We start from the raw sequence: 25,006 nt of genomic DNA, 5'->3' as shown, positions 1-25,006 counted from the left end.
CCACCCCCCTCCATTTTGAGTCGTAGCTGAACAGTTATAAGATGAAAAGGAAGATTCCATTCAGAGACAATGTATAGTTAAAAGCATTATATCTGTGACTGTTTTATTAAAATTTATTTAAATTCATCTGCTTTTCCTTCCTCAATAATTGACAAGCTGAATCTTCCACTTAGTCATTATAATGCAATTCTGCTGACCTCTGTGGACTTGTTGTAGCTATACTGGTAGAAGAGGGTGGAAAAATTGGCTCAGAATACTGTAGAAATGCCAGCCATTCAGAAAGAGTCTATTTTATTGAAAACTTAAGCCCAATATGGTTGTTTGACACTGTGTTGACAACAGATATTGCACATTTTCTGTTTTCATGGAATGATAAAGGGTTTTGATAAAAGATAGGCTACTTACATTTTTTTGGTACTTATATTACAAATTATCTTCAGAAGCCTTGCTTGGCTGATGTGGGAGACATAGTACATGTCTTTAGCTCTCAGAGGTAGCGCATGTAAATGGTACGTAATAAACTATGGGAACAAGAGTACATTGATTCATTTTCTTTTCTTGGGAGGATTCTCATTTCTATTTTTTAACAAAATTTTTCTTATACAGTGTATCAAACTGGACAAGATAGACAATATCAATTCCTTAATGATTACAATGGCCATCACCTGTCTTTTGAGAGGGAAGGCTTTCTTTGTCAGAAAGCCCCAACTTCCCTAAATAAATAAAGTCCTTGTAATACTGCAGCTTGACTGCTCAATATGTGTCAGTTCCTCCTTCAAGGCAAGGTCATAAAGAAAGTAATCTTCTGGTAGTAGCAGCTGCTGTGTCAGTTTTCCATAAATTTTCATTACAGCTCCTAGTTAAAGTACAAATACCAAGGCAGCTCAAACAGATATGTTTCTACTGATTTCTTGGTGATGGATACTGTTCAGTTATTCACATTCATTTTGTCAAATCTGTCACCAGTCTTTGTTGTGGTTAGAAAAATGAATTTAACAGAGAGCTGGAAAACAATGAGCCACCTTTTCAGTTCATGCCTGCATCTTTTCCTGCTCCCCCTAGTTGCTGCATATATACATTCAATTGGAAAATGACAACATGCATATCCATATTTACTGTAAACACAGATACAAATCCTCAGCTCCTCTTTCTATGGTGTCAGAATTAGTCTGTGTCATCTTTCCACCATCCACCCATATTGGCTCTTTGCCTCATTCAACTGGCTTCTGGAGTTCAACCCAACAGCACAGAGCCGTATCAATTAATTACCTTTATCCCCAAAACCTAGATGAATATAAAACCACTATTTTTGCAAAGATGGTTTGGAGAGCAATAAATAATTAGTCTTCATAGCTGATTTTGAAAATATGTGTAAATTTGATGTGTTATGAGGAAGCCAAGAACAGACACAGTTCAACATCATTTAATTTCCCATGTGTCACTGAAGCCACAAAATATCTGCACTTTCTTTATCTATAGCTTTTTTTCTTCTTTAATTTCAGCTTCGATCTACACAGAACGATTCATGGGTCTTCCTATTAAGTCCGATAATCTTGAGCACTATAAGGTGAGAATTCTGCCTCTGTGCCATTCTGCCTTATTTTTGAATAATACTTCTATGCATAAGTGGAACTGTGAAGAAAGAAAGCGGCCCACCAGCTCTCATGGTACAGTCCTTTTGTAGCAAAGCTACTGCCATGAAATTCTTATCTCCATAATTAATTCTAGGTTTGTATTTATAAATCCCAGAAAAGCTAAATGGAAGTCCTTATTTTCTTACTTGGACAAATCAGACTGTTCTGCCAGTGCTAACCATTAGCCTAGAAAAGAACTGAAGTGAGAGGGATTAAAATGTTGATGTTAATAAGGTTTTGGTTGGTACTGTTAGCTGAGATATGCAAACTGCTTCCTCCAAATTTAGCTCTCTGATAATAAGATCATAAGCATACTAAATTATCAGATCAGCTTCCTCTACCTAGAACAGGTTGCCATTCTTTTCTTCACACTGATAGGAAGTCTGTAGTTTCCTCTAGCAGCAGACATCAGCTCTGGATACAGAGAGGCCTGAGTTAACATCCAAAGAACTTAGTGGAAACACTGCTGTTAAGGATTTGGATCATGTTCTCGGTACGTATCTCCACCCAACTCGAAGAACAGAAGTGCTCAATACCAAACAGCCCTGGTGGAGCTGTCTGGGTAGCCAGGAATTAGAGCATTCTGGGAATGACATGACTAGTGCTGTTCTTTGTATGATTTGGCTCATAGAAAAGACACTAAATATCAAATCTGTTTCTGATAGTGTAGAGACATTTGTGACAGCACAGAAAGCTACCTGCTGCAAGCCAAGCTTGCACAGGGACCTTCTATGGACAGATATCATCAATATGGTCCAGATAAATATTTTTTCTTCTGTTGGTGCTTTTCAGAACACATGCAAATGATGTAAGAAAAAAACAGTATCTATTTTTAGTTATTCCTGTCCTGAAGCCAAAGTCACAGATCACAGATGCACAGAATAATTTAGTTTGGAAAAGACTTCTGAGATCATCAGGTCCAGCCATTAACCTTACACTGCGAAGTGCACCACTAAACCATGTCCCCAAGTACCACATCTACACATCTTTTAAATACCTTCCCAGATGGTGACTCAACCACTGCCCTGAGCAGCTTGTTCCAATGCCTGACAACCCTTTTCATGAAGAAATTTTTCCTCATATCCAGTCTAAACATCCTCTGGCATAATTTGAGGCCATTTCCTCTTGTCCGGTTGATTGTTGCCTGGGACAAGAGGCCAACCCCCACCTGGCTAAAACATACCTTCAGGGAGTAACAGAGAATGTTAAGGTCTCTCCTGAGCCTGCTTTTCTCCAGGCTAAACACCCTCAGCCATTCCTCAGAGGACTCACTCTTCAGACCCTCCCCAGCTCCGTTGCCTGCCCTTCTCAGGATACACTCCAGCACCTCAGTGTCTTTCTTGGGCCCAAAACTGAACACAGGATTTGGGGTGTGGCCTCACCAGTGCCCAGTAAGGGGATGATCACTTCTCTGGTCCTGCTAGCCACACTGCTTTTGGTACAGGCCAGGATGGCTCTGGCCTTCTTGGCCACCTGGGGATGCACTGGCTCATGTTCAGCTGTTTTCAACCAATACCCACAGGTCCTCTTCTACCAGAGAGCTTTCCAGCCACCCTTCCACATGGCCCCTAGTGCATCATAGGGGTGGTTGTGACCCAAGAGCAGGGTATGGCACTTTGCCTTGATGAACCTTAGACAACTGGCTTCGGGTAATTGATCCAGGTTGTTCAGATCCCTCTGTAGAAACTGATATACATATATATACACATATACAGCCTTATACAGGGTTTCTATTGTAATCTCAGATAGATATGAAGTCACTGCTGTCATGACAGTTCAACCGTTTGATTGTTTTTCTACTAGGTAATGAAAGCCTTTCAGCACTATAAATAAGTGGTTTAAATTAAAGTTGCTGAACTGTTCTTTTTTCCTCTCAACAGAATTCAACTGTGATGGCAAGAGCAAAGAATTTCCAAAATGTAGAGTATCTTCTCATCCATGGAACAGCAGATGGTGAGGTTTGCAAATGGCAGAACAAACACAGAGCCAGAATCACTTTGTTTGAAAAACATTAAGCATCTATCTTTGATTGGGTCAGGACTTAGATCTTTGGTAGATTTCCATATGACCTATCATAAGATGCTTACTCGTTCTTAGTAATGTCAACTGTATCACTTGATAATTAGTGGACACAGCTAAATGCACTATAACTTTATGCTTTGTGGTATTAACACGTTTCAACAGACAATCTTTTTTTTTTTTCTTTTTAGATAATGTACATTTTCAGAACTCAGCACAAATTGCAAAAGCTCTGGTTAATGCACAGGTGGATTTCCAGGCAATGGTAAATAATAGGCTATTTTTTATTTTGAAAAGTGGTTCATAACTTTATCAATAGGCTTATCTGACATTTGGCCATGTTTTTAACTACCCAGTTCAACTGAACAAGCTTCAAAATTTGGCAATTGCTAGTGCATTTGTTATTCTTCATAAACAACTTCTCAATTTCTTCCCCAAATTATTTGTCTGCTCTTTTTTTTTTTCCCTTGCCCTTTGTAAGCTAGCAGGATTTTCCTCTTGTCAAGAATAACTTGGAGGCTTTTAAAATGAGCCAGGGAGAAGAAGAAAAATCCAGCCTCCTTATAAGTGTTTCTGATACCAGATAAAAGAGGAAGGTGAAAGAGCTGAGTTCTGGGGCCGAATTGTCACTAGTTTTGGTAGAGTCTATATTGAATTGGACTTGCCTGCCACAGGCAAGAAGTGAAACAAGTGAAAAGGGTGTAAGATATTCAAATATATATCCAGAATCAGAAAAAAAAAAAAGTTCTCTGAAAAATTTGCATGGGATAGCAGGCACAGGCAGAGATAGAAACACATAGGCAAGAGGTTGCAGGATATAAAGGAGAAATAAACAGGGAAGATGTAGGTCTGATTTATACGCTAACCTCTGCTTCCAAAACTTTTTTCTCAGGGCTAATAACCTAAGTGTTTGCCTGCTATCAAACATACTGATCTTCTACCCAAGTCTGGTTTCACAGGGCCATGAACTCCCCAAAAAGGGATAACAGGGGTTTATAGGCCCTTTTGTATATTACACATTGTATATTTGTATATTACTTTCTGGCTCCTTTGCTGATCTTTACCAAATCTGGGTTATATATTAAGTGTCTGGAGTACAATATGCAGTTGTAGTCATTCTGGTTCAGCTACAGTGGAATGGCAGATATTTCTGAGTTAGCATAATTCATATTGGTGTTTTATTTCCAGATCATCACTCACAAGGTTCATGGCCCTACTATAATGAAGGATGTTTTGAATAGAACTCAAACAGCATTTAGCTGAAATTTTGTTGCTTAGAGCTCAGTACTTATTCCTAAGTAAGACTCTTACCCTTGTTACCCAGGCCATGCAGAAGGTCAAGGGGATTTCATCCCTAACAGCATCTCAAGGCTCTTTTGCCTGACTTGCTACAACTGGCCTGTAAGTACTGAGGCAGTAATGTTTACTCTTAAATTACAGAAGGCTTAGGAACTTTTGTTTTCAGCAAGAATAAGAATATATTGGGAACTGATGAAAAAAAAATTATCAGAGTCCTAGTTTTCCTTGAGCCATCCACTTTCTTATGTGTAGCAATAAAATACATTTTTTGTATTGTTTAACTCTTGCAGAATTGAAAACATGACATAAGGGGTTTATGTTTTGTTTTTGCTTTTTCTTTCAGTGGTATACTGATCAGAACCATGTAATTCCAGGCCTTTCCAGCAAACATCTCTACACACATATGACCCACTTCCTCAAACAGTGCTTTTCTTTGTCAGAATAAGTTGGCTACTCAGAGCACGCTAAGGCATCTGAGACATCTTTGGGAGAATGAAAAGACAACAATCCCCAAGTTGTATAGTGTTCAGGTGAATTGATCACAGGAACTTTGAAATTTTAAACTTGATGTTTACATCCACTTTTGATATTGTATATTAGCAAAAATTATGGTAACAAATGTTTTGACACATTTGATACATGTTTGCAAAAAAAATAAAATCAGAATGTAAAGGGTCTTGTGCATCTGTTGGTGACTTGCTTAAACTTATATTCTGCAGTCCAAGAAAGGTGGTTCACTCTGTCAGATTAATATGATTGAATTTGTTAACTAGAACTGTAAAATGGGAAAGGACAAAGGAGGCAGTGCAAGTACCTAATTAGCATCCTAACAAGTACCAGTTTCTCAAAATTGATTTCCAACCTTTTGTAATGAATCCAAGAAGAGATAGGAATGCACAATATTTAACACTGAAGTTTGGATTCTTATTAAGGGTATTGAATGTGTTCAAATTTTATTCAACTCTTGTTGAAACCTTGATTCTGCAAAACTCTCAGTGTTCAGGTTTAAACATGAAAGCAGGACACTCATGATAACTATAATGTGGGTTTTTCACCTGTATTCAAAGTATGTGAGCCATATTGACCTGTTTTTAATTTATAATCATCACCTCAGCATTCAAATTGAGCTCAGTGTCATTCATCCCAGACTGGAGAGGAAGGACCAAAGGATTGTGCAAGCTTTCTTTGCTTTGTTTCTAGTGCAGCTATTTTAGGGAGTCTTTAAAAAATGGTGGAAGCTAATAATGATTGGAATACATGTATTCTTTTCATTAGTAATTAAATTAGTCCTGTCATAATATAAGAATATTAACAAGATAATTGGCAAGAGATTCATTGTAGATTAAACAATTCCTTGGTCATGTGTTTAAAAAATTCTGAATTAGTCTACTGCATAAGAACCATGGTCCTTCTGACACAGTCTCTGCTATTAGCTGTTGAGAGTGCAAAATAACCTAAAATAGATTGTGTTGCCTTCCCACAAAGCAAGCTGCTTCATAACTCTCAGTCAGAGACCAGTTGCTGCTTCTTTGTGGAAAAGTAAGGGGTTTCATTTGACTTCCTTGACAAAAACATGGGGTTTGGCCAAAATAATTAAAATGTGGAAGTGATTTGCTATGTAACAGCTTCCTTCGTTTGTTAATGGCAATATCAAATCTGATTTTCCACACATGAGAACATTCCTTAGATACATCTTTATGCAAATGTAGTTGCCAAGCTGTTTGTAATGGTTAAATTATACTTTGATGGGAAGTCTTCAGAAAATACTCAATTAGTTCAGGTTTTTTTGGAAACGCTGCCAATTACGTGATGTTAATGAGCTTTTTGTTGGTAATGTAATTAAAATTCAACTGCTATAATGGCTAAAGGAAAAAATTATAGCTGTAAGAAAGTTAAAATTAAGCAAATATAACATGAAGTGGGCCTAATTAGATGTTGATTATATGGTCCTATGTGCATTTGCTGCACACAACAGTAGTCTCAGAAATGTGGTTATCTTACAAATAAGGAATACAATTCAGTTGAAATACTGAGATTTAACTCTCAATTTGTTATATTGATACAACACTATGGAAATAATTGTAATGTTGTGGTGAAAGAGAGAAAAATTAGGCTCTTATCTTAGATGCTTATAAGTTTAAAATACCTGAATATGTCAATGAGAACCTAAGTAATTTCCAAATAACCATGGTCTCAATCTCACATAAATATCAATATATTAAGGTTACTTTCAATTTCTTCACCTTTATTTTATTTATTCTAGTGAAAATCCTCTAAGTTCTGGAAATCTGGGTGTATAGATTGGCCCTTTGTTGGCCCTTATTTACTGTAAGTAATAAAATAATGCAATGTGTTGTTCACACCCTGCTCACAGGTCTGTTGTCAGAAGCTTTTGGAAGCATTTGATATAAGGGACATTTCAGGAAAATCAAATAAAATAACAGAAGGTACCTCTTTCTCAAGGGGTGCATTGGCTATTTCATTATTAATCTGCCCTGAGGTCTGTTTGTTTCCTAAGGCAATCATAGTACACATCTTCCAAACTGTTCACCATCTACTTTGGCTTGTAGGCAGCAGTTGTGGGAATGAAAAAAAATTAAAAATAAGTGCAGTTTCTGCCAACATTTTTCCTTCATTGTTTTTCATGTTATTAATTTCTTTGCCTTACACAGTGTTCTTGCCAAAGAATGGGAATATGTCTCCAGCAGAGTGTGACATTTACACTGAATTGCTGAAATAATGTCTAACCTGAAAGCTTTATGATAGTGCAACCACGTGTTTTGACGACCTGGGAGAAAATGTCCTAGTATGCTGTGAGTGTCAAAAAAACCCTCTTAAAAATACATCAACATCAGATTCCTGACTGGCCTGTGCTTATAACAGGTAATATCACAGTCAGTCTCTAGAAATGGTGCAGAGCACTGCAAACCTACCCTTGTACTCTAACAGAATCACAGAATGCTTGGGGTTGGAGGGGAGCTTTGGAGGCCCACTTATCTCACTTCCCTGTTCACACAGGGCTCCCTACATCCAGTAGCCCAGTGTCACGATCTGTCCCTGCGGACACGTTTCGTGGTGGTTCTTAGATTGATCTCAGGGTGCAAAAAAAAGAACCGACACGGTACAAGGGGGTTTGCAATTATAATCAAAACAAATGCACCTTTACTGAATGACCACAGCAAAAATGTGATAGAGGGATTAAGGGAGAGAAAGAGAAAGAGAGAGAGAAAGAAAAGGGGAATATAGCTACCAAACATAGAGATGAAGTCCTTAGGTCTGGTCCAGTCGAGGATCCGCCTGTTACCTTGGGGAGATCTCAGAGATGCAGTCCATCTGGACTCCAATTATACACTTTTCATTGGGGGGGGGGGGGGGGAGGGGCATTATTTCGAAACTGAATTTATTGTAAAAAGAATGGTATTTGGAAAAAGGGTACACACAGTCCATATCTCAGTGGGCGAAGACCATTGTTTTCATGGTCCAATGCCTGCACCTGCAATTTCCATCTTGCTTTGGTCAGCTCGCCTCCCCCGTGCACCTCCCCCGGGCTGGGGGCTTCAGTCCCAGTCCTTGTCACATGGGGATTTCATGTCTCGGGTTTTTCTCTGGTGGAGAGGCTTCTGTCATCTCAGTTTGTCTGCCACGGTGATTGTAGATGAACGAGAGTTCTTCTGTGGGGGACCACCCAAAAGCTCAGGAGAAGTCCAGCCAGGCCGAGAGGTGGGACAACTTCCAAGGCTATTGTTGCAAAAAGGGCACAGTGCCCCCTTCTCATTGGGCTCAGTGTAGCATGCAGCAAATGCACCTGTGAAAACAAGAGCTTAGCAATGCTCTCAGGTCTCAGGGCCTTCATGTAACTTTCTCCTACAAAGCCAGAGATCTTAGACAGGGGGGGGTCTTTTCTTCAGCGGTGCCCCAACGACAGTTGTGAGGCAAATTGAAGGATATTTCAGACAGACTCTCACACCCAGGACTTTGCCCAGATGGCTTTTCAATATCTAAAAGCCCTCTGGATGCTCTACAACCTCCCTGGGCCTCCACTGCCAGTGCTTGGTTACCCTCATAGTAAAAAAGTGCTTCCTTATGCTCAGACAGAACATTCTATGTTTCGGTTTGTGCCTGTTGTTTCTAGTTCTGTCATTAGGCACCACTGAAAAGAGGTTGGCTCAGTCTTCTTTGGAAGGTATCATCCCTTCAGATATTTATATATGGTGATGAGATTGTCCCAAGCCTTTTCTTCTCTAGAAAGAGAATGTGTTCCATTCTACCTTGTCTACAACCTCAATCCATGTTACAAGCATTACCCCAGACATTCACTGGACAGGTATTTGCCCCACTCTGCTTCAATCAGAGAGAAGAGCCTTAAGAGGCTGCAGGATATGCTCTGTTGGAACACATCTTCAGTAGTTCAAGTTGAAAGGGCTTGTCCTGAAGCTAACAAAATATGTGAATAAAAAGTATTTATAACTATACTCCAAACATGGAATATGGTGTGTAAGAGCCAACACAAGGACACAATTTGAATTAAGCTAAGCTCTTATGACAAGAATGAACACCCTCAAAGTTTTGCTTCCCACTTTCAAATGCTTTAGAGGATCTGGTTTTCAAAAAATGCTGAGCACTTTCTGGTTTTTTTCTCTTTTGGATAACACTCTCACACTTCAGATACTCAAACATACTACTTCAGATAATGAAACATGAGTCTTCAAATACCTGTCATATAAACAAGGTAGCCAAGCCTCTGAAGATAGGATGTATTTTTTCTGAATTAAGTAGAGAGGCCCTTGATAAATAGCCACAAACACAGTTGTTTACAAGTCAGTTTCCACTATGAATTCTTTCTAGCTTTTACAAATTAAAACTAGAGCTGAAAAGGAAAAATTGCTTTATTCTAGGGGCTGAAGTGTACCAAAATAGTAGAAAGTCACTGTTTCCACTCCAAACCTGCTCTCATCATCTACCTTATTCGTGCTGTGTAAGCTGTGCACATGAAAGAGCCTGCAATCCTTCAAACACAGACCTACATGATTTGTTTCACACAGGATTACTGCAGCTGCAAAGAAGAAAAGTCCTGAAGAAAAACTTAGCAGAAAGCCAGTCAAGTTTTAGAATATGGTTAGTGTTATACTCATTTTAATCAGATACCAAGTCCAATTCAAACTGCATTCAATACTTCCCAGTTTGCCAGTCAGTTCCAATTACAAGGCACAGCTGTTTAGAACATTTTATAGAGTCATTTGAAGGCTCTATATTTAGTCTGAATAATTCCTAGTATTTGCAAAGAGCATTTGGTATTACTTTCAATTATGAACATTGTCTTCTCAGAATGTAAAACAACCAGTACATATTGGGCCAGCTCTTCTGCTTGCGCAAATTGCTGCAGCTCCATTGACTTGCAGTGGAGCGATTCCAACTTATGTGAGCAGACAGTGTGGGCTGCAGCTCAGTTCCAATGGTTGGGGCTGCTGAGGTACAAACCTCTCATCACCCCTGGCACAGAGCAGAGCAGGAGCTGCGTGCTGTGGAAAGGCCTAGAGACCCCAAACTCCCCCTCCATTTCAGCAAGGCATTCCTGCTCCCCGAAGGGCGGCTGTGGAGTTGTATACACACATAGGCACACACTCTGTGTGTCATGTACAAGCACAGGTTTATGGATGTACCATGGTGGGGTTTTTATGTGTGCATGTGTTTACACATATGTTCCTCCTATATTGGTTCCCATTCTCAGGAGGGGAATGCCGTTTGTGATTATCCTATAACAAGCATAGCAAACGAAAGGGGCTGCAGAGCCCGGCCCTCTGAACTCACAGCTGACAAGGTCAGGAGAGAATGCTTTCTGTATATTATAAGAAAGTAAAGGGTGTGGGCCTGTAGTCATACCCCAAGATACATCCTCCTCCCTTTAGACATGTAATGGATAATAATACAATAGCAATAAATGTGTAATGAAGAAATACACAGAAGAATTTGGGGAGGTCACTTTTTTAAAAGCATTTGATGAGGGTTTTTTACTTTTTACTGTCAAAAGGCAGCAAGTTCCTAATTCATTAAAATGTTCAAATCTTGACAATTTTAGTCACATGATGGTGCAGGAAACCGGTAGATTCCAGATACAGTGAACTCAACCCCTCCAGCTGAATCATGAGAAACATGAAATTTCCCAAAGGAAGGCCCCTTTCAGCTTCTGTCTCTTAGTCTGACTCAAAGTATTGTCTCAGTTGAGAACAATGATATAGAGGACAGTGGGTTGCCCTTGATTTTGCCAAGAGGTACCATCCAACTGGTGTATTTTAAAATGTGAGAGGAACAAACTGAGTGTATATGCATATCTCATACACTTCATATAATTTTCCACTTTTATTTAGGAATTTCTTTGCTGAGCTCCTGAAATATATACTATGGACTCAGTTATGACAGCTGAGGGTTGCACGGTTCGTTATGGCCGTTCACTTCTTTCCTATACATTTTATTTTCTGTGTACCCCTTGAAAAACAAGTAACCAGTCTCCTTCTAGATGTTAGATGACCTGCTAGATGATGCAGCTCTAACCAGGTGCACTGAGGTGCTTTGTCTCATAGTTTTGTTTCTGGACTCATCCTACTGTAAACAAGGAACTTTATATGACACAAGAAAATAAACTGAGGTAAACAAAAAGAGAACAGCTGTCTGATTCCTGGAGGAGAGGGTATTGTCCCACGTTCCGTTTTGCCTCTTTCCAAAGCGTCTTTTGCTCAGCGTGCAGAGCGATGACTGTAGCGATGCCTGCAGTGTGTGCGTGTCGGTCCCGGTGCAGCCGCGGTGGAAGGGGCCCTTTGATCCCCATCTGCTGCACTGCCCGGGAACTGCACCGCTGGCCTCCGCGGGAGCCGCCGGGTGACCGCCCCGAGCTCTAGAAATGGAAAAAATAAACCATGAATCTCATAGAGTCATTCAAAAGCATAGAAAAATTGCACTTAACAAAAATTAAACTTTGGTATGTGGACTGTGTAGTGAGACTGAATGTTTCCCTGAACCCACACCATGGTACCACAGCCAGGTATTTAGGATAGAGCTCTAGGAAGGATCCAGTAAATTTTGTTTGCCGCTCTAATGTGGTTATTAAGTTCATGCACTACCTCAGTTGTATCTTACGGGCTATGCCAATCTGGCTGTGGTCAGTCAGCAGAAAATTGTCTCACTGAAGCACATTCTTTGCTGGCTTCGAGGAGCAGTGTTAAGGGAAATAAGGTTTGTTGTAATGTGTATGTGCCTTGTGCCACAAACCAGCCTGTGAGGCACTCCAGACTGGGGCACGGGCTGTCATTAACATTCAGTGAGATGTCTACTGTGATTCCAGAACCTTCCTCCTACCTATCTCCCCTACCTGTCTCAGTCTCTGTGTTGTCACTGCATGGATAACCGTGGCTTCTTTGGCAATGCTGCCCCACCAGAGCTGTGAAATTGTCTCCACCAAACAACAATAATTGCATTGAACAGGCACTTGTTTGATGCAAAATAGATCTCAAATCTATTGTGTTTAATTTTTTCCTTGTAGAGAATGGAAATGTGAGCAAATGGTTTATCTTGCATAAATAATAGGCCACAGTGTGAAACTCAATTTATAGTGAATGTTTAGTATACAGTTCTCAAGTGTGTATGAATTTTCTTACAGCAGCATTTACAAATTTGGAATTTTGTGTCTAAAGGTAATCAAAACATTTTTTAAATTTCCCCTGTGCTAGGCATAGCGTAGCAGGTAGCCATCACTGCAATATTTCACATCTCTTCATAGTCATTATAGTGGCACAAGATTACCTGAAGAATCATTCAAAAGCTTTGGGAAAGATGTGCTTATTTTTAATAATGGATTAAATTTATAAACTCTGATTTAAAATTGATAAGTGAAAACAATGCTATTGATGTTGATAGGATCAGGATTCCAAACATTAAATGTGGCAAATCAGAAACTGGAGAAATTGCAGCCTTGATCCCAGGCACCTTTTGCCCACTGTTTGTCATGTTAATGCCCTTCTGTTTGATATTTACTACTTTGGACATTGCTACCTCACTCCTTCTGCAAATCCATGTTAGCATTGATGTCATAAAGTAAGCAGAATGAATGTGTGAAATTGCTTGTAAAATTATCAAATGAAATGAATAGCAAATATGATGACTTTTTTTTAAAGTTGAATAAGGAAACTGTCAGCAATGATGCACTCCTGTAATGCTTACTAGAGCTGAACAGTATATATATAAGTGTGTGCAAAGGAGGCAGCTAGGCAGAGCTCAGGATCCTCAAGGCTTGCCATAGTTGCAGGAGAGAGAGTAGCTCTTTCTGCAACTGCCACGTATCACCTCTAAGTAGAATAAGGTAAGATTTATATGAACTACCAGTTATTTATTTGAGAAAGCCGAGTGCATTATCTGCATTGTGTTGCCCAAAGGTTGCAATAGAGGTGCAGATCTTTCAGCAAATTGGTGTTTTCTTCTGAGGTTATACTCACTGATATTTGGAGTTAATGACATCATAATTTAAATATTTTGATGTATTGATTGCTTCAACAGAGAATGATCTGAAAAATGGAAACCAACAGTTTGTGTTGCAGAATTAATTGAAAGATTAACCATGAGAACATGAAAGACAAGCATTGTAGTAAGGATTTAAATGAGATACACAATTATTGATTTTTGTATTTTTATCTCCTTTAGTACCTTCTGTACAAATATTTAATTAATGTAAGTTAAAAATTATTCACTCCTTATAGATACTGCCTAAATATGAATCAATGAGGATTAAGCTATAAGCATGGAAGCAAATTCAGTGGGATTATGTTGACACTGACTTAAAACTGTCCAAGACAGACTGACACTCCACTGCCCCACTTTTAGATTAGTTTGTCTCAAGCAACTATTATTTTCATATCACTGTAGGATCAGAAAAGGAAATTTTATAGCATAGAGGTAAAATTAAAACCTTTAATAGTCTTTCAATAGTTATTAGGATTATTGCATAAAATTTCATTTAATCTTCCATCCTACTATGGCATTCCTTAGACTAGAGTTGTTGGATTTTAGAGAACTTTCTACAAGGCAGTATAGCATGATGGATAAATGACATGTAAAATAAACCTACCTGAAAAAGTAATTTATCTGTTGCTAGAAATTATTTCTATTTGCAGACAGTTACATTTCAATAGAAATCCATTTTGTTCACTTACACATGTTCATATGAGTATATTTCCTTTTTTTACTGCTTTTTTAAATGTAACTTCATAATTTCTATTTTTTAACTGGAAATAGATACAAATGTGACTTTTGAAAGATTTTTTTGAAAACTCAATTAAATTAAGTTAGTTAAAATTGTACATAGATACAAAAAATACTACATCTGTAGTAGAATATATTAGAAAACTAGAAAAATCAGGTTGTTCAAGGAAATAATATTCAAATAATATCTGATCAAGATTTAAAAGGTATATTTGTTACATATTTTTGGTGTTTCAAGCTGAGATGTCTTAATTTTTTCATTTTCAATCAGAGAGATATGAAAATATTTTCATTAGTCTAATATACATAGGAATAAAACTTTTCTGTGTGAGATTAGCTTTAGTTTTCCTGCACCTTGGCAATTGCTTTCCATGGTTTTTAGCAGGGTCTACTGGTGACCTAAATAACTTACAGCAAATAAAACCTTTTTTCTGATTGAGAAATTAATTTATTAGCCAGCATAAACTAAGAAAATATCGGTTTTCTGATCATTTCTTTTTCTCTATAACACATGTCTATATTATCAAGAATAAAATTACAATTCTTATTTTGAAACTGTATCCTGTTTAACTTGTCAAGAACTTCTGTTGCTGGTTTAACTTACCAATAGCAAATACTAAATGTTGAAAAAGCAAAACTGATGCTATTTTTTAAAAAGAACATATTTGACAGAAAGCTAATAATTTTTGGAAAAGCTTATTTTATTAATAAGGATTCTCAACAAATTATAAATTTCAAAAATTGCATTTGAAATACATATTTCTTTTTTAATAATCTCACAGTTTTGATTCTGAAAAATTTAGAAAGCAGCTGAAAATGCATTTAAGTTTAATCTTAATACTTACGGAATAAAGTAGCCAGTGTGACTGTTCACATCTGAAAGTTTTGTAGGCCTGAGACATTAGAGTTAGAGCCAAGATAAACTGAAACTCTCTTTTTACTGACTACAGTGACTTTGAAATATTTTTAAATAACTTTTATATAAAAAGAAATGCTTTTGGTGTTGGATATTTCATTCCACCTCAGTGACTTGGGTTTATGGCTAATCTGGCTCACAGTTTAACAAAGCTACAGACAGCTGTAAGCTAGGACTATTAAGCAGGGAAAATTTACTTCTGTAAGCTGTAATAGCCAGACTTTATCTGGAGTCCAAGCCCAGGTTAATTCATTTACAGCTGTACCAGCTACCAGAGGAGTCAGTCAAACCATTTTGAAATGACCACAACAGAGTCATTTCCCAAAGAACAGGCAGAGCTTTTGTTCCACTGCTAGAAGCCTATGGAATGTGAAATTATGCATTCCTTGAGATAAACATTGGATGTCAGTGTTGCACCACCAAATTACAGCTCCAAATGAAACAGTGAAAGCAGTTCAGCACCACAGTTAGGGTTTCAATGAGACTGACTCCATGACCACTGTGGTATATGTTGGTACTATAGCAGGGTATGCTCAAGGGAAGGGGTTAACTCTTATATACCAGGACATTGCACAAGGCAGAATGAACAGACACTAGTGAAAAAATGACTAACACTGGCAGTGGCTTCTGGTGGAGAGAGGAAAACTGGCTCCATTGCTTAATAGTAAAATCCATCAGAAAATATTATAGCTAGACATTTATTTTCCTGAGCTTGACCAATATTTTATTAAGATTTTGATTGCCTCAAGTATTTTGATACCGATACTGAGGTATTCTAGTAAAATATTCATATTATTCAGTAAGATTCTCTTAAAAATCAGGCCTCACAAACTACCAGTCCAATAGATTCTTCCTAACCATTGGTAAAATGCCTGCCAATAGTCAGGCTTTGCATCTCCAACTATAAGTTATTTTAAAACAGATGGAAGAAACAGGTTTCAAAAAAAATCTGCTATGAAGGGGCAGACTACAGGGGCAGAGTAGAAGTCCTACAGCAGTAAGATTTTTGATGCAGGAGATCACCTTTTCAGAGGTGTTCATATAGCCCCCTCATTTGCATTGCTCAGTGCAGAGCCAAGTCTCAATCTCAGAATGGAGCAATCTGTACCTTCACTACACATCATTCCCTCATCATTTTCTCAGACTTCCTCCAGCCCATAGTATATTTAAATTCAGCCTCTTGTGACAAGGCATTAAAATAGAGAAGATACATATTTTCACTCAGCCTGCCTTATTTTATAAATTAGTAAGCAGTAAGCAGTATAAATCAGCTTCAGTAAGTAATTCCTGCAGTGGAGCCACAGGAATAGGGTACAAATTACATTTATTGGGGAGGGTGTTTTGTTACTGAGACTTATTTTGCTACGACTTTGCTTCAAGGCACTCATGTGTCCTATCTCCCTTTGTTTTCCAGACTGTGTTTTCCATAGGAAAATGCCATGGATGGCAGAAGGGCTTTTTCAAACCCACAAGTATTAGCCCAAGTACATGATGAAATTATTTCCAATGACATTTTGCTGATGTGAACTCATTGCAACTCCTGTGAGAAAGAATGATGGGGAGCTGCTAATGTGACAGTATTCTTGACAAAGATTTGCTTTGTTTTTTCTCTAGTGAATGACCTGGGAAAAGAAACCACAGCCACATCACTACCCCCACTTTTGCAATAGAACAGTATCACAGATCTTGAGTTTGCCATCAGCAGAACCCAGAGAACAGACCTTTATCCTCACATTGCAAAAAACAGTGGGGATGGAGAGCTCTCAGCTCTCCTTGCATTCTAGAATACAGACTAGAGCTGAAAGACTGGAGCAGAGACTACATCTTCTGAATGCCCAAGCAAGGCCCTGAAATGTCATCCAATGGACATGAATCCCATCCCAGAAGGCTCTTTATATTTAATCTTCATGTTTAGATCAGCACTAAGAACGTCTCTTTTCAGTGTAATTGATTCAGACATATGCAAACATTATAACTTTTCTTTGTTGTTTTATTTCTGTTTTGACAGGCAATGAAAATGAAAACCATTTATTTTGTTGCTGGTCTCCTTTTAATTATAGTTCAAGGCAGCTGGCAAAATCCTCTTCAGGATACAGAGGAGAAATCAAGGTAAATTCTTGAGACCAAACTTTTACAAATACTTGGTGTGAACTTTGTTTTCTTACACTTTGAAGCCAAACATACTATAATTTAAAGACCCCTTTATGCAGTACTTGATTTACCATTGAAATCGACTGGGTTTTTAATATTGCAAAGCTTAGCACAGGAATTTGGGGTATTGAAACAGTGGCTACCTTATTTATCCAAGGCTGTAACTGGGCAGTGTCCAACCTGCTATACAGATTCCTCTAACCACGCACTACTGAACAATATGCCACTTGCTTTCACTTTGTGGGAGGAAAAAATAGTGTTGTTAAAAGAAAAATCAATGCACCTGTAGATTGTACTGCAACCATTGCAGATTAACAAGGTCTAAACTTTTGACAGATCATTCAAAGCTTCCCACTCTGAGCCAACAGAGGAATCTAGACAGCTGAATGAAGTGAAACGTCACTCACAAGGCACATTCACCAGTGATTACACCAAGTACCTGGACACCAGACGAGCTCAGGACTTTGTGCAATGGTTAATGAGCACTAAAAGAAATGGGTAAGCATTCTGGTCCCATTGATACAGATCTCCACAAACAGAAACAGCCAAGAGTCTAGCCAATTCAGTTTCTTGGTATCAGCTTCCCATCCCAGACCATGGACAAACCTCAAATAAGTAAAGTACTTGAGGAAAATTTGTGTATACAATCAGAGAATCATTTAGTTTGGAAAGGACCTCTAAGATCAAGTCCAGCCATTAACAGAATATTAATATATTATTAGAAATGAGAAACATACAAAACCAATCAAAAGGATTTGGCTAAATCAAAGTGTAGTATCTGACATGCCACCTAAAAAAACTGTCTCAGCCTCTTTGAGGCAGATTTTCTCAGTGAATCAAGTAAGTTCAATACAAGTAAGATATATAAATATAATGTACAATTCTTGGCCATTAGGCCTCAACAAAACTTTCCTATCTATGGATACTCTAATCCTGATGCTTCATTTGTGAAAAGGCAGCTGAAGTGTAGGTTTTGTTGACCACTGGATAATTTACCAGTATCATCACTATAAATTTGCATGGTTTTTTTCAAATTTACTTTGATTAAACTCAAGCTAGCAAGCTGGGAGCAAGAATAAAGTACAAGTGTGTCAGTCTTGTGTTCTAGAGAAAATCTGTCCAAAAAGAATCCAGAAATATCCAGAAGAATGTATTATTTTAATGCTTTTAAATCTCTGTGAAAGTCTTTAAAGTATAAAGTAACAATTTCTACACATTGTACTAATTTTAATTCATATGTCTGAAATATAATGAATATAATATTCATCTGTGAGTCATTGGGATTTACTATAACATTCAAATAATAACAATAAAGCTTATGCAGGCTTTGCAGTGTACTGGTAATAATGATCTAATGATTGTGCAATTTCACTACAGCCAACAAGCACAGGAGGACAAAGAAACTAACAAAGTCCCTGACCAGCTCTCAAGGTATTCTATTTGTCACAACTTGTCATTTGAAACCAGCTTGAGTTCATTTTCAGTTAAACAAGAGAACAACCAGTGCTCTTTGAAATATTATCACAATCAAAGAAATATCAATCAAATACATTATTTCCTTGCTTTTTACAAGGAAATGGGATAAATCTCTGTGTAATTTATTCCTGCACTTGTGTTCTACAGCTGTAGGTACAAGGAATGCAACAGGATGAGAAGAGGTTTTAGGAAAGCCCATTTCAAGTAATCAAGGAGAGTAGAGAATTGCATAAAAAGAAAAACTTGGTATAGAGAAAGGCTGAAGAAAAAAAAATAAACAAAAACAACCACATTATGTTGAAGAACAAAAAACCATTGAGAAGATTAGTGAAAGGAAGGTGGCCAGGATAATTTGCAGAGAGCTGATTAAACATGATGCAATGTTCAGCCCTCAGCACTCAGTCCCATGTTTCATAAACCACTTATTACAGAAAGGAGAAGACCTGCTGAAGGCCAGAATTCTGCTTCTTGATTGTGTTTTTGGGAAAGGGTTAGAGAGATTGGAAATTTTAAATAGATAAAGGAGAAACTGAGTAAGTGTTTTTGCAAAATAATTCATAGAGGTTAAAATACCTCTATGAATTCTTTCCCTTGTCAGAAAATCCAAAAAGGATAGCCCAGATCACAAAGACCCTTACATTCACATTGTCAATATTAATAAAAAATTTGTAATAATGTTTCCACTTCATTGAAACAGCATATCTCAAAAAAAAATTAACATTTCATTAAAAATGTTCCAAACAACTCTAGTTAGCATGCTGATGAAAAGTGCAGATGGTACTAAATTAGGAGGAATGGTGACATCCCAAGAAGAAAAAATAATAGAAAAAGCTAGATTTGGGCAGAAACTAGCAAATTTTTAAGCAGAAATGCTAGGGAATTTATTCATGGAAAATATTCCATAACACGTCTACTTCTTAGTGCAGTTTGCTTTCCCAGGAGACACTGTAACATAATTTTGTGTTATATCAGAGAAAGAACCACAATGAGGTGTAGGGAGGGAGAAGAGAATGCCTTTAATAAGATGGAGTTGATCAGGCTTGAAAGATTTCCAAGATTATGACTTGGTCAGAGTGATGATTTAAAAGGTGTCCATAAAACAACTCAAAATGTAAATTTGAAAGGAATTAAGTCTGAATAGTTTGGCTCAGAAATAATGAAGGTAAAGGTAGGGGCTGCATTTAACGAGGGCAACAAAAAGCATGCCTCTATAATCCAATACAGTTTCTAGCTCATACTTAATTAGTAAGACCATTCCAATACAGCTGTTATTGCTTTCCACACCTGAAGTGAGTTGTTCAGAACTAGTTCAGGAATCTCTGCACAAAACTGTATTGCATAGTACAGGCAGTACCTTCAGAACTGGAATCTAACAATAAAAAATACGTCAGGATCAATTTGAGGTGCAAAAAGAAGCCCTCTCTCCTATAGAAACACCAGTCTGGGATATGGGAAATTGCAATCAATAAAGATTGTTATAAAGTTAAATCCTGACACAGTCTGCTCGTGTGGGGCTGCTCTCCTTTCAGCAATGCCATCTCCAAGCGCCACGCGGAGTTTGAGAGACACGCCGAAGGCACCTACACCAGTGACATCACCTCCTACCTGGAGGGCCAGGCTGCCAAGGAGTTCATCGCTTGGCTGGTGAACGGACGAGGAAGAAGAGAGTAAGAATCCATCCATTCCTCTTAAATTTCGCCTAGTATTTGGGTTAGAAATCATCTCTGATGAAACTTTGGTGTGTTTTTGATCATTCTTGCTGTACTTCATGTCTTTCTTTTGTATTGGAAGATATTCTGTTGGTGATTGACTACCAGTTTACATTATCAAGTTCAAATACAGATTAAAACCTGTTCAGTATGCTGTTACACTCTAAAAGGTCAAGTTTTATTTAAGGTCAACACATCTAAAACTAAACCAGACCTTCTTCTTCTAACTACGACCCTTCACATAACATTGCTTACAGTCTCCTTTACTGTCATTGAGATTATTCAGTGTCATCTTGAATTGCTTTCTTTTTTTTTTCCTTTTACAGTCCATCTTTTTCTCTGCAATATTTCCAAGATTAAATTTTTACCAATGTCATCAGGTGTACTCCGTGTGCTGATGATCAGTCCCAGCAGTAACTAATAACTTCTTTTCCTCTTCCCATGCTTCTCAGAGTTTCCCCAAGCTGCTGCTGCCATAACAACTATCATTTGCTACATCTTATCTTCCTTTCTGAGATGCCTCTGATTCTTTTGCTATGGTTTGCAGTTCCCTGAATACAAAGCTCCACTAATGGTTTTGCCTGCCTATGATTTCTTTAATTTCTACCTTTTTCTCCACATACTCATTGCAGATTTCTCTATCCTATCCACTTCAGGTTCTCCCTCATGACTTTACATCTTTTGTCATGATGGTCTTACACTTAGAATGTCATTGCCTCCAGTCTCCTGCAGGCATCTTCTGCTCATCTATTTCCAACTCTGTATGGTTAGGAGCTATACCATGCAGCTGCCAGTCCCCACCTTTCAACTGTTCTCTACTTATTTGTGCCTTTAGACTGTAAGCTCTTTGGGGCAGGGATTTCAGTTCATCCTCTGATTAAATATTCTACCAGCTGTAAAGTATTATGTAAGTCTCTCATTTTACATAAAAATAATAATAATAAATAATAATAAAATACGGTCTGTAAGACAAGATTGTGTGTTGTAGTTAAGGAAGACTTAGGAAAAAGTAAGTTTTGTAAATATTGACAATTTCCTGAAAAGAACAGACTTAAATAAATTAGGTCAGCTATATAGAGAAGGGAAAAGCTGGCTCCTCTTCCTAGTTATGTTCAGACATCCACTTGTTTTTCTGTCATGTTTTTCATGAGCAGAAATAGAGAATTTCTGTATCCATTTGAGAGCAATACAACCTCAACTGAACTTAGAAACCTAGATGGGCAATTAATTGTAGACAACCCTTCTGCTTTCCAATATTTAGTACTATTTGTGGTTGAACTTGTATATAGCCTTCCTTGAAATGAACCAGTCTGCCTGTCATTGGATCCAGGACCCAGGGTGCTTCAGCATCAGCCCACCCTAATGAAATCCATCAAAATCTTCTTATATTTCATGGGATGACACAAGAGAGGAAAGTTTTCTAAATCAAACTCTGGCTTTGACAAACTGGTTTTCCAGCAGTCAAAAAAAGAATGGAAAAAGAATCAGGATCTGATTCCAAGTATAAAATGCAACATTCTACTATTTTACATCAAACAAGCACATAGGTTTTATACAGGTACTCTAAGTGAGCTATTTCAACCACTCTTCTGGGAAAAAAAAAATTGCTGCCCTTAAGAATTCTTATTAAGAATAAGAATTCTTAGGAAATATAATTTTAAGTAAATGAAGAGGCCTTATGTCCAAACAAAAAAAAGTATGAAAATTTGACTGTAATGTTTTAGTAGTGGTATTTCTTAAATAGCAATTTTCAGTAAATGTACTGGTGCCTAATATACATGGCATAGACACTGCAGACTGAGATATATTTTTGCATGTATGGCTTTTTCAAAGCTGCTGGAGAGGAGTTTAGGCTCCCTGGAAGGAAGGGCTGTGTGTTTTGGAAATAATGCCTGAAAAGTTGTTCTGACACGCATCGTGGTATACTGAGCCATAACATCAGGTTCAACCCTGAACTCCTTCAAATGACAGGGAATGTGCAGTGTATTAGAACCCTGTAATAAGGCCCTTTTAAATGGTTTGTTTGTTTTGATCTGCACAGTGTTGATGATTTCTTACCTTTGAAGTTTCCCAGAAAAAGCTCTTGTGGCTGAAGAAATGGGTCGAAGACACGCAGATGGCACTTTCACGAGTGATATCAACAAAGTCCTTGATGACATGGCTGCCAAAGAGTTCCTAAAATGGCTAATTAACACAAAAGTTACCCAAAGGTGCCTGAATTTTATACTATTCTTAATACACTGATATTTTAAATACATTTGTCACACCCGGGGAAAATACTACTAATTTTTCTCTTAGCTATTGATATCTCTGTAGTATGTTGCAAACTTTGTTACAGACAGATGAAGAAGGATAAGATACTGAATGGAACTCATTCCAAATATTATTTGAATTTTTATCAATGGTGGACCTCTTTAATATTTTCCTATTTAACTTGAAAGTAATTCTGCCACTGAATGTTACCAGAAGGTCTTATTAAATTACTGAGAAATAAAACTTTGCTTTGCATGGACATTATAAAATCATAAATATTTATTGGTACAATTACACCAAATTGGTTATTCTTTAAAGACTGTGCTTTAAAACACTGCCTTAATCTGTGGTTTTTCATTAGGGAGCAGTGCTGTAATCTGAGCTCCTGACAGGTGAGTGTTTGGGAGCCCTGCTTTGGTTTGCCTGTATGTAGGCAAAGCAGCATTTTCTAAATGAGCACTGTGAACAGGTTCATATTTGGGAATTATTTGTTCAAATCAACAAAGCATTTCAAAAAGCAATTAAATGCCAACACAAGACACGTGTGAGTGGCCAGATTTTTTTAATATGTTAGATATCCCATTTGCATTATTAAAGCACCCAAAAAGACTAGTTGATTTTGGAAATCTGAAACAAAATTACCAAAAAATTTAGAAGATGTAGTTAAAATAGTTTTTATTAAGATTTTACTGTTTTTATGCTTGTAGTTCAGCGTTGAAACAAACAATTTAGGAAAAGAATCTATTAGAAACTACTAAAATGCTTTTCCTTTAGGAATAATTGTTTTCAATCTGTTATTAGAGAGAGGCATTGAGAGGTCTGTGAAACTAACATCTGCTCACTCTTAAACAGAAAAAATATGTTCCACACATATTTCATAAATCTTGGGAGACATAGAATACTTCCTAATTGCTGCTGCTTTTTTTCTTTTTTTTCCCCCAGAGACCTTTTGGAAGAATACCAGTAAAAATGAAGAATAAAATGGGATAAATGAAGATCTTCATTTCATCAACTGCCAGTTATTAAGAGATTCTGAAATCTGTATTCTGTCATTTACATTTGTTGTAACAAAGCTATGTCACCTTGCATGCCAGGAAATAATTGTACTATAGTTTAGTGTTGCCAAAGGTTTATATATGGAGAACCTGTTGTCTAAGGGATGGTTTTCTTAACAGCTTTAAGACTGTGGAAGTTCTATAACTTCATGTTTTGCATTTATTAGGATTAAAGTAACTCCATTTATATTTAAGGATAAAATTATTTTTCTAAAAAATTTACTTCTATACACAAATTATTCAATTACCAATTATATGTGTTATTCATAAGGGGCTGGCAGTTACAAATGCCTGAGAAGTGAATATCCCTCTTAAAACCTTTGTTATAAAAAGGCTAAGCTTTAAAGGGTATTAAATTATAGCCTTAAATAAATTTTTTTCAAGCTTCTTTTCTGTTGACTTCTCATTATGTATATGCCATGTTCCTCGTTGCTCTCCATTTCATTTTATTCTAATATTTTAGTGTCTCTGAGATCTTAGAAGTGGTTTGTTTGGAATGATAAATTCAGCATTGTTTGGTCACATTTTCTGTGCAATAATTCCCAGAAAAGAGCTGTGAGAACTATCTGTAAGATCATGTAAGATGAAGCTAGAGGGGGAACATGACTGAAAGGACAATTATTCTTCATTAGCATAAATTCTGGCTCAGAACAGGAGGACAGCTTTGAAAAATGTTAAGTGCAATATCCTCCATAAGTGTGGAAACTGCCCCGGAACTCCTTCAAATTTTGTAAGATTGCCAAGCCAAGCCAAGGCCCTCTAATCTGTGTTAAATTCCTTCCTTCCTTCCTTCCTTCTTCCTCTGAGGATCACTTTTATGGGCAGCTGCTTCCTACTTCCAATGACTACCCAAACCCCCTTTTCTTCCTCTTGCTATTTTAGCAATATACATGGGATCTATATTAAAATGTCCTGAAGGGCAAGTGGTTTAAGAGAAATCCAATGGTCCTAACAAGTATCTAGTAGAGGTTGATATGAAACAGGACCATTGTGTAATCAGAATTAGTACCCATAATTTTGTTAGGAATAAATTTTTTATGGAATAAGTTTTTTTAAAAGCATCTGAAACTTCCACTTATAGTCTAAAATTTCTGGGAAAATATTAGATCATTCTTCCAAAGTGCTATAGGAATGAGTATTCTGTAATTTCAGATCAGAACAGATCATACCCAATTTGGCATCTTGATCAGCTTCTTGGCAACAACAGAAAGCTGTTCTAACATCCCAACTTTAAATAATTTAAACTCA

The 25,006-nt window shown here is 37.4% G+C and overlaps 2 protein-coding genes across 3 annotated transcripts in view; both read left to right on the top strand.

Annotated features, from left to right (window-relative positions):
• FAP (fibroblast activation protein alpha) overlaps positions 1-7,414 on the top strand; it is a 38,846-nt gene extending 31,432 nt beyond the window's left edge. Inside the window, exons 23-26 of one of the 2 annotated variants that reach the window (XR_009487336.1) lie at positions 1,503-1,567; positions 2,024-2,127; positions 3,515-3,587; positions 3,845-3,907. Coding sequence is in view for 1 of the 2 variants with exons in the window: in XM_059852953.1 (XP_059708936.1) it covers positions 1,503-1,567; positions 3,515-3,587; positions 3,845-3,918; positions 5,296-5,397 (314 nt within the window). In the remaining variant the exon portion in view is untranslated. Of the gene's footprint in view, positions 1-1,502; positions 1,568-2,023; positions 2,128-3,514; positions 3,588-3,844; positions 3,919-5,295 lie in introns of those variants that run through there. The other variant, XM_059852953.1, reaches the window with a different exon arrangement.
• A 5,785-nt stretch (positions 7,415-13,199) lies between these two features.
• GCG (glucagon) lies at positions 13,200-24,147 on the top strand. Its single transcript, XM_059852951.1, has 7 exons — positions 13,200-13,302; positions 17,123-17,223; positions 17,602-17,763; positions 18,643-18,696; positions 20,271-20,408; positions 22,517-22,660; positions 23,646-24,147. The coding sequence occupies exons 2-7, from the start codon at positions 17,126-17,128 to the stop codon at positions 23,668-23,670; spliced, it is 621 nt and encodes a 206-aa protein (XP_059708934.1). The 5' UTR covers positions 13,200-13,302; positions 17,123-17,125; the 3' UTR covers positions 23,671-24,147.
• Positions 24,148-25,006: the final 859 nt, after the last annotated feature.

The sequence above is a fragment of the Haemorhous mexicanus genome, chromosome 8, assembly GCF_027477595.1.
Source record: "Haemorhous mexicanus isolate bHaeMex1 chromosome 8, bHaeMex1.pri, whole genome shotgun sequence".
In the NCBI taxonomy this organism is placed as follows: Eukaryota; Metazoa; Chordata; class Aves; order Passeriformes; family Fringillidae; genus Haemorhous; species Haemorhous mexicanus.
The sequence above is the reverse complement of the archived record's forward strand: the minus strand, read 5'-3'. Positions and strand labels throughout refer to the sequence as shown.